The 14,732-nt window shown below is 50.0% G+C and overlaps 7 protein-coding genes across 7 annotated transcripts; 5 read left to right on the forward strand and 2 right to left on the reverse strand.

Annotated features, from left to right (window-relative positions):
* Positions 1–274: 274 nt before the first annotated feature.
* K444DRAFT_708766 (uncharacterized protein) lies at positions 275–2,023 on the reverse strand (the record flags this gene model as incomplete). The annotated part of the gene is made up of 2 exons (XM_024888188.1): positions 1,088–2,023; positions 275–666 (listed from the first exon to the last, which is right to left on the reverse strand). Exons 1-2 carry the CDS (start codon positions 1,644–1,646, stop codon positions 275–277), a joined length of 951 nt encoding a protein of 316 aa, XP_024728850.1. The 5' UTR covers positions 1,647–2,023.
* K444DRAFT_647894 (uncharacterized protein) lies at positions 1,866–3,394 on the forward strand (the record flags this gene model as incomplete). The annotated part of the gene is made up of 4 exons (XM_024885399.1): positions 1,866–2,308; positions 2,358–2,437; positions 2,486–2,945; positions 2,998–3,394. The coding sequence occupies 4 exons, from the start codon at positions 1,866–1,868 to the stop codon at positions 3,392–3,394; spliced, it is 1,380 nt and encodes a 459-aa protein (XP_024728851.1).
* Positions 3,395–5,559: 2,165 nt separating this feature from the next.
* K444DRAFT_647895 (MFS sugar transporter-like protein) lies at positions 5,560–7,774 on the forward strand (the record flags this gene model as incomplete). The annotated part of the gene is made up of 7 exons (XM_024885400.1): positions 5,560–5,726; positions 5,776–5,858; positions 5,945–6,074; positions 6,127–6,374; positions 6,537–6,640; positions 6,693–7,432; positions 7,480–7,774. The coding sequence occupies 7 exons, from the start codon at positions 5,560–5,562 to the stop codon at positions 7,772–7,774; spliced, it is 1,767 nt and encodes a 588-aa protein (XP_024728852.1).
* Positions 7,775–8,021: 247 nt separating this feature from the next.
* K444DRAFT_602599 (alpha/beta-hydrolase) lies at positions 8,022–9,401 on the forward strand. The gene is made up of 2 exons (XM_024878730.1): positions 8,022–8,418; positions 8,481–9,401. The coding sequence occupies exons 1-2, from the start codon at positions 8,176–8,178 to the stop codon at positions 9,384–9,386; spliced, it is 1,149 nt and encodes a 382-aa protein (XP_024728853.1). The 5' UTR covers positions 8,022–8,175; the 3' UTR covers positions 9,387–9,401.
* An 831-nt stretch (positions 9,402–10,232) lies between these two features.
* K444DRAFT_708785 (uncharacterized protein) lies at positions 10,233–11,286 on the forward strand (the record flags this gene model as incomplete). Its single annotated transcript, XM_024888189.1, has 1 exon — positions 10,233–11,286. The coding sequence occupies one exon, from the start codon at positions 10,233–10,235 to the stop codon at positions 11,085–11,087; it is 855 nt and encodes a 284-aa protein (XP_024728854.1). The 3' UTR covers positions 11,088–11,286.
* A 1,181-nt stretch (positions 11,287–12,467) lies between these two features.
* K444DRAFT_544285 (putative Deoxyuridine 5'-triphosphate nucleotidohydrolase) lies at positions 12,468–13,017 on the forward strand (the record flags this gene model as incomplete). Its single annotated transcript, XM_024876038.1, has 2 exons — positions 12,468–12,675; positions 12,764–13,017. 2 exons carry the CDS (start codon positions 12,468–12,470, stop codon positions 13,015–13,017), a joined length of 462 nt encoding a protein of 153 aa, XP_024728855.1.
* K444DRAFT_248209 (Ribokinase-like protein) lies at positions 12,979–14,714 on the reverse strand. The gene is made up of 4 exons (XM_024871325.1): positions 14,392–14,714; positions 14,254–14,336; positions 13,876–14,206; positions 12,979–13,823 (listed from the first exon to the last, which is right to left on the reverse strand). Exons 2-4 carry the CDS (start codon positions 14,315–14,317, stop codon positions 13,253–13,255), a joined length of 966 nt encoding a protein of 321 aa, XP_024728856.1. The 5' UTR covers positions 14,318–14,336; positions 14,392–14,714; the 3' UTR covers positions 12,979–13,252.
* Positions 14,715–14,732: the final 18 nt, after the last annotated feature.

Consider the following 14,732-nt stretch of genomic DNA (forward strand, 5'->3'; position numbering starts at 1 on the left):
GGAGGGTGTTGGTTTCGCGGGGAAGCAAGAAGAGGAAACCGGAAACTTTCCGTCACTATCACATTTCGTGACCAAGATCGTGAATTCATGGTACCGTGGAGGCATTGTTTCTTGCGGGGTGGAACACTTGATACTATTTTGGGTCGGGCAGTGTTCGCTCGCAAGTCGTCGGCTGGCACTTTTAGACGAAATTCTTAAATCTTAAATTTCGGTGGCTTGAGAGTGCCGGAAAGCCGTCGACAGGCTTCACAGTTCTTGCGCCGCGGATTGGGCATCACAGAATCACGTTGACCTGGGAGTGCTTGTTTATCTTAGGCCCCGGGGCGTTCTGTTTGATGAGGTCGCTGCAAGGCGCAAGCTTCGAGAGAGCTTGGGGAGCTTCAGCTCGTCGCGCTAGCCTAGTTCGTCCAGCATCGAGCTCCGAGCTCCATTCCTTGAGCTCGACTGGCGAGGGGCATTTCTCGACTCGACCTTCACGGTTCAACCCTTCCGCAGCAGCACGACTCACGAAACCCATGCAAGCGACCTTGGGCGGTTCCAGCAGAGACCCCACACTAGTGGATCTTCGAGAGCGGGGACATCTGCGATCTCTGGACCAGGTGCTCGTAGAGTACAGTGCAGCTGGCAACGACGGGGCCGGGCTGGTGCTGTCAATCCAGAAGTTCACTGGAATCAGGCAACAGAATCAGACGCGCCGCACCGTGGCACCTCAGAGTTAGCTGGCCCTTATTACTGCGTCTGACAGACTCATTCCAGTCCTCAGGTTCCTAGGACTCGAGCCATAACGTCACAATCGCTTCCCTGGGATGCAAGTGCTGCAGGCTGGGATGAGTTCCGGGCTTGACGCAGTAAATATCTCGCCGATTTCAGGAACACCCCAGCAATCGCCGTGGGCCCTGGGAGGCCTGTAGTTATTTCCTCAGTGTCGGAATTCAAGGCCCCTGGCGGGGGCGAGACGAACTCAGATTCTCAAAATGCTTCGGCCAGACGGTTGATCCGCGCGGAGAAGAGGATTGTCCCTCGACCTAGAACTTCATCCACCCCAAATAGGACCAAAATACATTCCATGCAGAGAAAGCTGAAGTACTTTCATCTTTATTTGGGTGCAGATTACAGCCGCCAAAGTACCGGAAACCCCAACGGAGACATCTCACCTCCCCTGGAGCACTCCCGAGAGCCTGCCCCAAGGCCTGCGTTTCCAGATCGCTCCCCTTTCTGGAGCCATGCAGACTCATTCCCCGACGAGAGATGGGTCCAAAGGCCACGGCTGTTGCTCTCCTGGTTGGTAATTTCACGCCTTTCTGTCCTCGCCCACTGTTGGCCCTGGAAGGCGGCCGTGTGCGAGTGCGGCGTAGACAGTGCAACCATCGCCGAAAGAGCCTGGCGAGCGTGAAGCCACGGAGCAGGAAGCCTTGCCGTCGCACTAAGCACCTTTGACATGCCAAGTTCCAGAGAGCGGGAGCGTCACTTGGCGCGATTTCTATTCTGTAAGTGCAGGCTAGAACGACAAGGGGCTGAATCCTTCGAGCGTTCGCTTGTACCAGCGATCTACCAATGGCGTCCGCAACCCTACAGCCCCCTCGACGGGCATGGTCCAAGTACATTATAGCCTTGTTTTCCCAGACTGAGTTGAGGCGGAGGGCCATGATCTGTTATCCCACTCCGAATCCGTCAAGACTTCCAAAATAACTCTTCAAATTTCGTTTTCCTCAGATATACTACTAAAGGGTACCGCCCTGCTGAGTTCTCCGCGTTACACTCTTACTCTCACCATCCATCAAAGTTCTTTGTCTATTTCGAGCCTTCTCTTCTAAATCTATCCGTATGTGCCGCCGTCATCACTCACAGCCCCAGATCCAGCCCTCATGGACAGTCTCTATATAGACCCGAGTACACAAGACTCACGTCAATGCAGATCAAGGTCCAATAGTTATCTATCTTCGACGGCCGCACAATTCCAAGGGTTGAACATAGATAATCCGTCTTCCTCAAGCGATCAGGTTGCTGTTACTTCTTCGGAACATCTGACTACTGCCGCCTACCGCACTGCATCTCCATCAACGTATCCTGACTCACACCCATCACCCAAGACATTTATCTCGACTCCGGTGCCTGAACAGTCCATTCCTTTTCCCTTGCTTTCACAGAGTGATTTGGATGTCGACTGGGCCTTCTTATCTGCAACTGAAGAGCATTCTGGGTCTGCACCACTCCTCAGACTAGACCCTGCCCAATCTTTCCCCGAAGATCAGTCAGTTGGCCACAGATCTTTCCGGTCAAATTCCAATCCTTATCCAGCAAATATGAGGTAAGAGTTGATTCCTCTTCCCAAAGATCTCTACTCACAGCCCTAATAGTACTCTCGGGATTCAACAATATGACGGGAGATTCGATGCCGGCATGCAAAGCGCTATCCGACATACCTACACATGGCCTCGTGAGTACAACGTCTCCATGATCGAAGGTCAATACTTATGTTCTGTAGAATTCGATATGAATCAGGACTTCCTTTCTCAAAACCCAAGTCCGGGCCTGAGCCCGGGACAACTTACCCCAGCTGTATTTGATGAGCCGAAGCTCATGCCGGTGTATGCGAGGTCACTATCTTCAAGCCCACCACGAGGAAGCCTTACCCCAGAGCAAAGAGAGCTGAAGCGCCAACGGGACTTTGCGAGGAGAGATTCAAAGACGCGGATCAGAAGAGATCGATCCACGAGCAACCAGAGCAACCCATATATCGTTTCTCAGAATGGGTCCCCAGATCTCCTAGCGAGAACTCTTCCAGAATACGCCCACAGTCCATCTCCTCTTCTCTCCCAAGGGTCTTTACAAGCTTCTCCCGCTCTGGGAAGCAACTCTTTCCTTACACCATACTCTCCACCTCTCAACCAAGGTGCTCTCAACGATCAGACAACACCCGATATGTACAGTCCAGTCTTTTCAATGTGGGTTTTTGAGGAATGTCCTCTTAAGTTTCGTTTACTAATACTTTCCCAGGGGTCCCAATGATTTCAATTCTACACCAGCATACCCTATGAATTTCCCCACCCAAGACCCTAACATGCAAGCGTTCGTCGGACGGCCACATTCTCTCTCTTCAGCCTCAGATCAGCCAAACATGTATCGAAGTCAGCAAGTGAGTCCAAAGATAGCGTCGACGGAATCAGGAGACCACGTTCGGGTGGTTCACAGCCGTCCTAAGCCACAATGCTGGGAACACGGCTGCAACGGGCGTCAGTTTTCTACTTTTAGCAACCTCCTGCGCCATCAGCGAGAGAAGTCCGGCGCAGCACAGAAATCGAGCTGCCCCAACTGCGGTGCGGAGTTTACACGGACGACCGCGAGGAATGGACACATGGCGCACGACAAGTGCAAGTCCCGGAGGAACTCGTGAATGAATGGGGGGGCAACAAAGGAAACAAACAGGGATCATGCATTGGGCGGAGTCACAGATTCGGAGTTTAGGAAATGGGAGGATTCATTCTTGGAGTTGAGATTTAGATCGAACATTCGTTTGGCAGGACAGGAAAAGGTGCTTCTTGCGTGTCTCGCCTCGAATTTACGAGACAGAATGACGGTTCACGGTCGATATACCCTTCTTTAGCATCACAGCCAGCTGAAAAAAGATTTGGACAACAACACTTCTTTCAACCTGCATCGTACGTACAAGTGACAGCCGCTATTGGGGCGCTGAAGACATGGGTTCAGTACCATGCCCCGAGTAGATTGAAATTGAAGGGTATGGCGGGGGTGCAAGCAAGTTGCAACAGTCAGAGGGAGCCAGTGCCGAGACGAAACAGTGCCAACCATGCTTACCGGTTCTTGGAGAGGTGATGGGGGTGAGATTCCAAACAGCACACCTGGCTGCAGAAAATCCCAAAAAAGGAACAGCAATTAGCAGAGGTGAGACGAGTGCAGATGCGGAAATGCGCAGCTCGCCCACGGCGCGGTGCGGTGCGGTGCGGTGCTGTAGGTGATGGCGTCTGTCAGTATCATGAGGTCCACGGCAAGCGGGCCTGTGGTACAGTTGGAGGCCGCCAGGCGAAGACACAGCCCCTTTCTTTTTAGAACAATACTGTGTAATGTATTGGCTCGCGTGGCTGCGGCTGGTCGACTGTGGTTGGCGAGCGTGCAGTGGGGCGAGGTAAATGTGCAGCAGGCCAATGGCAGCCTGCGAGTCGTTCCTCCCTTCAACCCCATCTAGTTGATGTCGCCGAGATAATTCTCTCTGTCTTCTGCCATGTGAGGTAAGCTGAGCCTTTTTTACACTTTCACACGGGAGATTAGAGGCCCTAGGAAACCTGGGCCTCTGCAGCAGCGCTCCTTTTACGAGACGCGAGCCAGGGCCGCCGCTGAATGGTGGGCAAACGCGAAGCTGCCAGGATCAACCGATTCAACCGCACCCCAAACCTGGGATACAAGCGCCACCTGCAACATGAAACGGTGGGGCTGAGATCACGGACGCCATGCCCGACACCCCTGTTCGGAGATGCACCACCATGGCTGTGAAGTGTGTTGTTGAAGGCCTCGTTTTCTGGTGACTACTTGGTCATGGTATATTTATGGAAATTCTAGAGACATGATCACCGAGGCTGGTTGCCCAACGGTCCACTGGCTCGGCACCACAGGACCACCGTCTTACAATCCTTCAGCCTTGCACAGCAATGCAAGGCTCACCCCTGACGTCCTCTGTACTCACTAACCCCCCCCCCCCCCCCCCCCCCCCCCCCCCCCCCCCCCCCCCCCCCCCCCCCCCCCCCCCGGAGACTTGGACAAGGACTTGTTTAGGTTCTCCCCAGAGGGTGGTTGGTGCATGAAATTTGGGGAGATCATGAGTGCTTGATCTGTTTCGACCAGTATCGTGAGATTTGGAATTTCGGGACGTTCCAGGGACTTCCTGGAAGTTGCTGTTTCCGGGTTCTCCCCGCGTTTGTATTTATTCTTCCTGATCTGGCTAGCTGTTCGTCGCACCACCTTGTCCTTGACACTTGGCACTTGCAGATGGGATGGCATATGCCACATGGAAGATGTGTGAAACATGCAGCTGAAGTCTGAAATGGAACGATGCGCAGATAGCAACATATGCCGTGTCTTATCATGAACCCCCGCGAGGTGTCTTGGAACGGACCTACAGTCGGACCGTTGGCGAAGCCGAAAATGGAAGCTGCGAAGGAGTGTGTTGCAGTGTTGAAGCCTGCTTGACGTCCTCAGGGGGTCATCGTTCACGTGTTTGACACACTTCAGAGAAATGGCGAGCTGGATTTCATCGTGCCAGAACATACTCGATCTTCCATCCTCAATCATATCTCTTGGAGTTGGCTTCAAGACCAAATTATGATTTTCGAGCTCTTTCGGTGCTGAACCTCGTGGTGATGATTGAACACCGAGAAGGCGCAAGGACTCTGAACCAAAACAGCAAGTGCGATGTTAGAAGTTCAGGCTTTCCTTGACTTCAATCCAAAGCAATGGAGATCTTCCATACACATCATCTCCATTGCATCCAACTTTTGGCTTTCTCAACTCCATTCCATACGTTAAGCGAATTCTTATACTTTCAATATGAGTACGGACAATTCCATACTCGGACAGCAGACTTTTTCTCCGCCCCTACGCTCCCCAGGCTCTTCCAAAAGCAGCGTGAGACATTCTTCCAATGGCAGCAACGCATCACTTCCAACCATTGTTGAGGTTCCAGAAGATGTTGTTACCCAAAGGGACCCATACGTGTAAGGTCTTTTTATGTGCCCCCTGACTGCGGACGTTGACAAGGAGCAGGAAGACAGGGTTTCGCGGCGTCCTGGAATCTCCCTATTGTACAGGTTTTGCTATTCTTGCAGCTATTGGAGGATTCGCTCTCGGTATGGTTTTCCTATTGTGCTCAGTCCCCTCACGATCTTTCACCTCCCGAATGCATTTAGAGCGAAAGGAACTGACGAAGTAACAGGATATAATCAGGGACTCATGCCAATCTCTCTCATCACGGAACAAATTGTTACCCAGTTTCCTCAGATCGACCTCAATTTCATCGCCGCGATAACCCAATTGGGAGGTTTCTTGGGAGCATTGATAATGGGGTGAGGCGCTCTGCGATGCTTTTACTTCGAAACCTCGCTCAACAGTTTGCAGATCGGTTGCAGACCATTGCGCGAGAAAGAGGTCAATTGGCATCGCAGCTGTCGTTTTCATCTCCGGATTCGTCTTTCAGACGATTTCAATGAATTATACCATGCTGGTTGTAGCGCGATTAGTCGGTGGTATCGCCATCGGGATGCTTTCAGTGATCACACCTATCTATATCTCGGAGATCAGTCCCCCGGAAATCAGAGGCAGTTTGTTGGTATTCAGTGAGTCTCTTCATTCTCATGCCTATTTCAGTATTGTGAGAACCGTTCAATGTCCCAGCAAGGCCTGAACATTACGCGTGGCTTCTTTTGACATAGCTTTTTCGGACATTGTATGCAAGTGCTTTCTCAAATGTGCTGGCCAGTCCTGAACATTTTCCCGAGTAGCAAGATCATGCTGATCAATTCTGGCAGCGGATGTTCTAATCGCTCTTGGAACAATGGCATCTTTCTGGATCAGCGTCGCTACCGGGCACATGGATGGCGAGGAGATTTGGAGACTTCCATTTGTGTTTCTCGTGAGTTCAGCATCGCTTTTCGTATACTTGGAACAATTACCAACTACTCAAGGTAATTCCAGGGCTGATACTTGGGATCGGTGCAATTTGTATGCCTTTCTCCCCTCGGTGGCTTGCATCACGATTTGAGAATCAACAAGCCCTGTATTGTCTATCAAAACTTCGACAGCTTTGTCCCGACAATTGCAAAGTCCAAAATGAGTGGATGGAGATTCGTGTTGAAGTGGCCTACCAGCGAGAGATTACCGAGGCTCGACATCCATTGCTCCAGGATGAATCGTACATCAACGGCATCAAACTTGAACTTCAATTGTGGCTGGACTGCTTCAAGTCTCGATACTGGTACCGGACTCACGTTGGCATTGGCATGATGTTCTTTCAGCAATTTGTGGGTATGAAGGCTTTAGCTTACAATGTTCCTATTCTCTTGGGAACATTAGGTGCAAGCATCGATATACAGATCGCCATGCCTGGGATCTTTGCCGCAGTGCACCTCTTGGGAGCGCTTACCTGTCTATGGACAATAGACACGTTTGGGAGAAAACGAGTACTCGTTTCCGGATCGAGCTTGATGCTTGTCTGCCTAATCATTATTGCCGGGTTGAACAGCAAATTCTCAGACAATTGGTCCTCTCACCCTGATGCTGGTTGGTGTTGCGTCGGAATCTCGATTCTCTGTATACTAGCCTTTGGAGCAGGTTGGAGCCCGGTTTCATGGGCCTTACCATCTGAGGTTTTCCCAAGTACATTACGAGTCAAAGGAGGTGCTTTGTCCGCTTGTTCTTACTGGCTGTGGGTCATTCACCCAATCCACCGAGTAACTTTACTGACAACAACAGATATGATTTTCTTTCTAGCCTGATCACCCGGAGCCTGTTCTCCAAGTCCAAGTGGGGAACATATGCTTTCTTTGCCGGCTTTTGTCTTCTTTCGGCTTTCTGGGCCGCCCATTTCGTCCCAGAAACAACAGGCAGGGCACTTGAAGAAATGTACAAGCTGTTCGGGGACAATGAAGAGCATGTCCGGGAGGGGCAGAAGAAAACGGACATTCGAAGGACGTTAGCGAGTGAATATGCTCCAGAACTTTTCATTAGCCCAGGGGGAACACCAACGAACGGATTCAGAATTGTATAAAGAAGGGGTATTATTATGTGGTACAGCCAAGTGGGCTTTTGTGCCTTTCAAATGTTCAACGAGGTGTGGAACATTCAAATTCCTTTCAACTGGGCCTAATTACTGTACTCAGGGGCAAATATCAACTAAGTCATGTGACGTGAATCTGAACTCGGGAATTGAAGCCGACTACCCCCGAGGCGTATACGGCCTTCCGTAGGCGTAACTGTTGAGCAGCCTGGACTTCAAAGGCTTTCAATTAGAGCCCAAAATCCCACCACACGCCAATCATAGTTGCACATTTCCCCTCTTGAGAGAAGCCACAGGTTCCCTCTCATTACTGACAGATATCTCATCCTCAATCTCAAGGTCTCAACTAATCTCAACGTCTGAGATCATTTGCCACTGCCAACGAATCCACAATGTCAGCATTTTCTCAATTCTTCAAAGGATCACACCCAAACTTCCCGCTCATAATCAGTACCTCGGTTGCAACCACACTCGCCGTGATCACACTCGCAAAGCTCGCCCTTCAATCTCCACCCAAACCCAAGCTAATACTGAGTCCGCGGGAGACTCTGCTCCCAAGGCTCACAGAAGAAGAACAAAGTCTGCTCTCTTACCCGCCCGACCTTTTCCCTGGAGCAAGGGACGTATCCAGCCCCGTAAGTCAAGTCACATGACAGGTCCAGTCCATATTCCGATTTTAGCTGATTATATGTTTCAGTATGGTACAATCCGCGTCTATGAATGGGGTCCCGAAGATGGGAGGAAAGTGCTCATGCTCCACGGAATTAGCACTCCATGTGTCTCACTTGGAAAACTTGCCCATGCCCTAGTAAAACTGGGCTGTCGAGTCTTACTCTTTGATCTTTTTGGACGCGGCTACAGCGACAGTCCCGCTGATTTACCTCTCGATTCCCGGCTGTACAGCACTGAAATTTTGATTGCTATCACCTCGTCACCTATTCCATGGACACCAGAAGGTTTCAGTATCGTCGGCTACTCGCTCGGTGGTGGGATAGCTGTTGACTTCACTGTTTCCTTTCCATCGATGGTGAAAAGTCTCATCCTGCTCGCACCAGCTGGTCTTATCAGACCCTCTCATTTCGGCTGGATAAGCAGATTCATGTACTCGGACAACGTCCCAGACTGGCTGCTAGAATGGGCTGTCGAGAGAAGACTACGTGGTGGTCCCATCCGACCCCAGGTCGCGAAGACAGGAGATGAGGACCATCCTACCACAGGGGCGGAGGTTAAGGGGAACCGGAATCCAGAGTATGAAGCTGTGGTCTTGGTAGAGGGGCGCCCGGATCTCACGATAGCGGCGAGCGTGAAGTGGCAACTGGACTTTCACAACGGTTTTGTAAAGAGCTTTTGTAATTCTATCAAACATAGCTCGATTGAGAGGAGGCAGGAGAGCTGGAGGATGTTGGGGGAGAGGGAGGATCAGGTGTTGATTGTTGCGGGGAGGACGGATCCGGTGATTGTGGCGAACGAGCTGATGGTTGATGTGTTTAAGGTTGTGGGGAAGGAGAAAGTGAGGTGGCGGGTGGTTGATAGTGCTCATGAGTTTCCGGTTACGAAGGTGGAGGAGGTGGTTGATGAGATTAGATCGTTTTGGGGAATATAGAATAGATATAGAGGGTAATATCGTACTGTGTGAGGATTGGATCACTTAATCTGTTCTTTTCGCAGTGTATTCTATTCGTTTTGTTGTGGGCAGCAATGGTTCAGGAGGGCCTTCCTTTCCGAATTACTGAAGAAGCATCGGATTCACGGCGAGGTTCGGGGCAAAGTCGTCCTGGATTGAGAAGGGCTTACTTGGGCTATTTTTTCAAGCCCTTTTCCTGGCCTTTGCCCTCTTCTTGTTTCAATGCTACGAGCTGGCGATATATATTGCCGCTCCCACGGTTGGCGACATCTGGGACGTCTGTAAGAAGTCTTCACAAGTCCAGCATTATCCTTGCTTGTTCCCTTAGTCGTCCCCAAGAATGGCAATTGTTTGGTGGTTGCCGTGCCGAATCTCTCCTATGAGTGGTTGTTGATCTGCCGTCGTTGGGGTTTCCCCAGATTTACCCTATTCAAGTTCCGTGGTTCGCCATACAAGGTTCACGAAGCATTAATGACCTCAATCCGTATGCCAACTCTCACTGAGAACTGGATCCTATGATTTAATTTCCTTTAACAGATATATAAGCAAGAATTTCTTTCCCTTCTCGATTTTCCCCCAACGTACAGATCTGAAAACACCTCAAACCCAAACTCAAGCTTCACACACTTTTCACGATTCACGAATAACGAACATTCTCACATCATCACTCAAACACCATCCAATTCTCTCCGGCGGTCGAAAACAGAGTTCCAATCAAACTCTATCAGCAACAATGAACGCCACGGTCAAAGAAATCCAAAAACGCACTAACCTCTTCGCGGCCATGTCTATCTCAATTTCCTCTCAAAGTCCATTCTTACCAGAATGAACACCATGGAATTGGGCATTAGAGAACTCATCTACTACTTGGGAAACTTCCACATCTCAATACCACCAAAATCCGCCCTTACTACGGAGAACACCAACACCACGGACATCGACCGACTCACTAGCCTTCTCAAAAACTTCCACATCTTAACCTCCTCAAAGGGCACACAAGAGTCCAGAATGAACCTCGCGGACATTCAAAATCTCATCGACCTCTTCAGAAAGTCATTAATTTCAAAGCCCTCAAAGTTCATTCCAGCTACAATCAACATCACGGAAGTTCAAAATCCCAAGTACTTCACCGAGATCGAAATCGCCTCGATCGCAACTGTCTCAACTGGCGCCCAGGGCTCACTCCCAACAACCTCAGACGTCACTTCCGCATCCAGTGTCTCGTCGCCGTCGTCATCAAAGCTCATCAGATTTATCGACTTCAACGACCGCAGCCCCGAAGCCCGCGACGCCAGACTTGCCAACTTGCTACTCTCGCTGGACGAAGATATCCCAGAGGAGGTCGATGACACCATCAAAACACTCATCAAAAATCAAACCACCACAACAATGAAGTTCGGTGATCACTACCTCGAGTACAAACAACAAATGGCCACCAAACGCCTCACTGAGAAGAAGCTTCCAACCTCAGCCGCGAGATCTAGCCATCAAAATCACCATCACCACGCAATCACACAAATGCCTTGTGAGTCTTCCAAATTACGTGGGATTATGGGCAAGCCCTCAGACTCGGCACACCGCCAGTATGGAAAGCCGAAGAATCGCACAGCCTGGAAAAATTTCACCAAAGAAGAGTATCAGTACCACAATCACACATCACCAATGACCGGAATCATCTAATCATCACCACTACCTCAACCGTGGTGCAAACCACTCACCGCTTAAACTCAAAATTTGACTCATTAGACTATGCTAGAACTGAGATCGAAGAACAGTACAACCATATTTCCGACAAAGGCAAGCCCCTTTTTTGACGAACCGTGGATCAGACGAAAACAAAGTTTGGCTTAATCTTCTATCAACAACCTGGAACTCTCAACTACGACAACACCGCCAATACTGCACTGTCAACACGGTAAACATCAATCAGCACACTGCAAACGAAAGAAATCCTGGGAGTACCTCCTCATTGACGCTTCATGAACAACAAAGCTTCGAAAATTGAATGACCGCAACGATGCCAAAATTAATACCACCACCAACACCTGGCGAAGTTCAATCCGCTCATTGAGAGCGAATGAGGAACTACCTCCATCACATCATGGGGGACCACAAACATCAAAACCTCCAACGGCACCACTCACCGACATCAAAATCAAACCAAATCAAACCAAATCAACAATGCCAACATCGCCAAAGCTTCCTGAGCACGAAAAAGAACCACGCATTCAACAAACCACTTTTCGTCTCTTGAGCCATAACCCGTGCTCACTCATAACATCATCTGACGAAAATACCCTACCGATTTCTCACAACTAAACTAACTCAACATCGACACAATCACCAACATCACCAAACCTCAGTGAGCACGAAAAGATTCATCCATCCAAAAATACATCGTCTCTTGTGCTATCACAAATGTACATCATATCATCTGACAGAAATACACGACGGGCTATACCACAACTAAACAGCCTCGAAATCAACGCCAGCTTCAAGCCAAGATCAAATTGGAAGAGAATCAAGGAGGGGTATAGGAGGAAAGTTGTCGTTATGGAGGGCTAGGAGTAAAAGGGGAGGCGGGAGGGCTTTTAGGAAGGGAACCAGAAGGGAGGTCTTGGAAAGGGGAAGAGAATAGACAGAATTGTCTGGGAGGTTTGGGAACTGAGAGGGAGAGCTTAGTGAAGACGGGAGGCAGAGGTTTACGAATAAGGAGGCATGAAATTGGGGATCTGTAAATAGAACCACGTCATGACCATCATAGACACATGATTAGAAACTTCGTCTTTGACACTGCGCCAAGTCAAGTCGTGGTCGCCAACGTTAACCCGCTTACTTATGCTTCAAAATATGCAGTTCTGGGTAAATTTCATACCATTCAGGGGCCTACGCGAACCCCTCGCGTCAACGCGTCTCCTTCAAACGGCCTTCCCCATCCCTCTCTCAATCCCTTTTACAACCGCAATGTCCGCAACCTCACCACCCAGTTCACCTCTCCCAAAACGCCAAAAGCCCAACCCAACACCAATTGCCGATTCCACACCTTCAATCGCCTCCACGATGGCCTCGACCGCTCCCGCCGTCACAAAAGTCGACGCCGCCCCTCCCTTGCTCATCAAGAAGCTGAGCGAGAAGGCGAAGCTGCCGACCAGAGGAAGCGCGTTTGCGGCGGGGTACGATATCTATGCTGCGAAGGATACGGTGGTTCCTGCGCGGGGAAAGGTGCTGGTTGATACGGATATTAGTATGGCGGTGCCAGACGGGACGTGTTTGTTCTCCCCTCCCTTTGCCTCTTAAAATCTCCAAGTTGTGCCAATTAAATAAGCCGAACATCCATTAACTTAGTTAATTGACAGATGGACGTATTGCCCCTCGTTCCGGTTTAGCATCTAAGCACATGATCGATACGGGTGCTGGAGTCATTGATGCCGATTACCGTGGCCAGGTCAAGGTATTGCTGTTCAATCATGGAGAGAAGGACTTTGAGGTTAAGGAGGGAGACCGTGTTGCTCAATTGGTATTGGAGAGGATTTATACGCCGGAGGTGATGGAGGTTAAGGAGTTGGAGGAGAGTGTTCGAGGTGCTGGTGGCTTTGGAAGTACTGGATAGATTTTGGTACCTGGAGAAATGGCGTACAAGTTTCGGGTGGATTAGGTGAGGTGGTGTGGAGGTAGATGATGAAAGGGAGTTCAGGTGTGTAAGGAAAATAGACTTGAATGCAATTGGGCCTCCTTCAAGAAAGCTGATGTACTTGCGAGATACTTCTAAATGAGCAGAATAGAACTCGTGCCCCGTAACCCAAACGCTCTACATCTTACCTGCTTACCATCTAGACAACCCATATTTATGGAAACCTTTCCGCTCTAAACTTGACATCAGGATGCCGCAAACAATCCAAATTCCTTATAAGTCTAACCTCCGCAGCCTTACTTTCCACCACCCTCTTTTTCTTCTCATCCCCTTCCCAATCGACTCCTTTATACTTCTCCAACTCCGCATCTCTGCTGACTTTCGTCCTGGTCAATACCTCATGCATACTCGCCAACACTTTCTCACACGCCTTCGCAAGTGGTAATTCCGTTGCCTCGACCTCGTCACCACTAACCCACGACTTTGTCTTAACTAACCCTTCAATTGTATGTACCGCTTCTCGTAACCTCACCAGCATTAACGCGGCAAACATATCCCCTGTCCCACTGAAGAAACAATCGATGGCCGGGATCTTGATCTCGAATATTCTCGGTTCTGCTGTACTCGTGAATGTCGACCCAACCACTGAGAGAGAGGGCAGTGCTCCCAGTGCTGGTAGAGTAATCGAGGTGACTACAATATGAGGAATCCGGTATTTCTCATGCAGCGTGACAATTGCTTCCTTCAGCGTCTCCATACCCACGATCTTAACTCCCGATAATGTCCTGCGCCAACATCAGCTCCGCGAGCCCGAAAATACCGAAAGGAGAGGTATACTCGGCCTCGAACTGATTCGGCAGAATTAGATCCGCATCTATGATCAAGCTCTTATACGCAAGCGGCACATCTTCCGCTACATACAGCTTCCCATTATCACCCATAACCGGATCGAGCACCCAGAAGAACTCCCCCGGCTCCATTGTAGCTTTGTATTTCAGATCCCGCGCGATGGCGCCAACGGCTTCGACGGAGGCGGCTCCAGGAAGGTAGCCCGAGAGCATCATTTGAAAGGAGGAGAGGTTCGAGTCTTGGAGGCCGGCGTAGAGGTCTGTGATTTCTTGGGCTGTGGCTCGCGTGCCTTTTGCTTGTCCATATCCTAAATGATTGCCTTCTTTGGTCAGCTCTTGATTTTCTCCCCCAACCCCCACGACTTACTGAATTGCACGGTATTAAGAGCAGCAACCTCGCAACCTAGCGACTGCATCACATACGTCGCCATTGTATTCCCGACATAGCTTCTCCAGCATGCTCTTTAGTCGACCGAATCGCGAACCTTAGAACGGCAGGACTCACCCGTAAACAACCTTGCGTGATGTCAGTCAATCGGATCCATGGAGATCTTTAGGATGGCTGGCCCTACATGGCTGGCGACAGCAAGCACTTGTGTCTCTGGGATGGGGAACTCGTCCGCCATTTCTGTCTGTAAAGATCGAGTGAGCCGAGTGACTCGGTAACCTTATTTGTAGCGGTCAAACTAAAGAAGTAGAGCAAGTTCTAGAGGCAGTACAAAGGAAACGCGGAGATCGTCAACGTGGAAATCGGGAAAAGAAATGGCATAGCTGCTGCCGACCGCAGTATGAGATATTAAAATCGCTATCTCAGGAGTCACAATTTCGTAACATTGGTGGGGCGAA

This window comes from Hyaloscypha bicolor (genome assembly GCF_002865645.1).
Source record: "Hyaloscypha bicolor E unplaced genomic scaffold K444scaffold_182, whole genome shotgun sequence".
In the NCBI taxonomy this organism is placed as follows: Eukaryota; Fungi; Ascomycota; class Leotiomycetes; order Helotiales; family Hyaloscyphaceae; genus Hyaloscypha; species Hyaloscypha bicolor.

Bases quoted from the DNA above. Each gene is read 5' to 3' on its own strand.
- K444DRAFT_602599 (XM_024878730.1), top strand. From the start codon at position 8,176: ATGTCAGCATTTTCTCAATTCTTCAAAGGATCACACCCAAACTTCCCG. The intron at 8,419-8,480 runs GTAAGTCAAGTC...TATATGTTTCAG, and splicing joins CAAGGGACGTATCCAGCCCC to TATGGTACAATCCGCGTCTA.
- K444DRAFT_248209 (XM_024871325.1), bottom strand. From the start codon at position 14,317: ATGGCGACGTATGTGATGCAGTCGCTAGGTTGCGAGGTTGCTGCTCTT. The intron at 14,207-14,253 runs GTAAGTCGTGGG...TGACCAAAGAAG, and splicing joins TCTTAATACCGTGCAATTCA to GCAATCATTTAGGATATGGA. The intron at 13,824-13,875 runs GTATACCTCTCC...ATGTTGGCGCAG, and splicing joins CCGAATCAGTTCGAGGCCGA to GACATTATCGGGAGTTAAGA.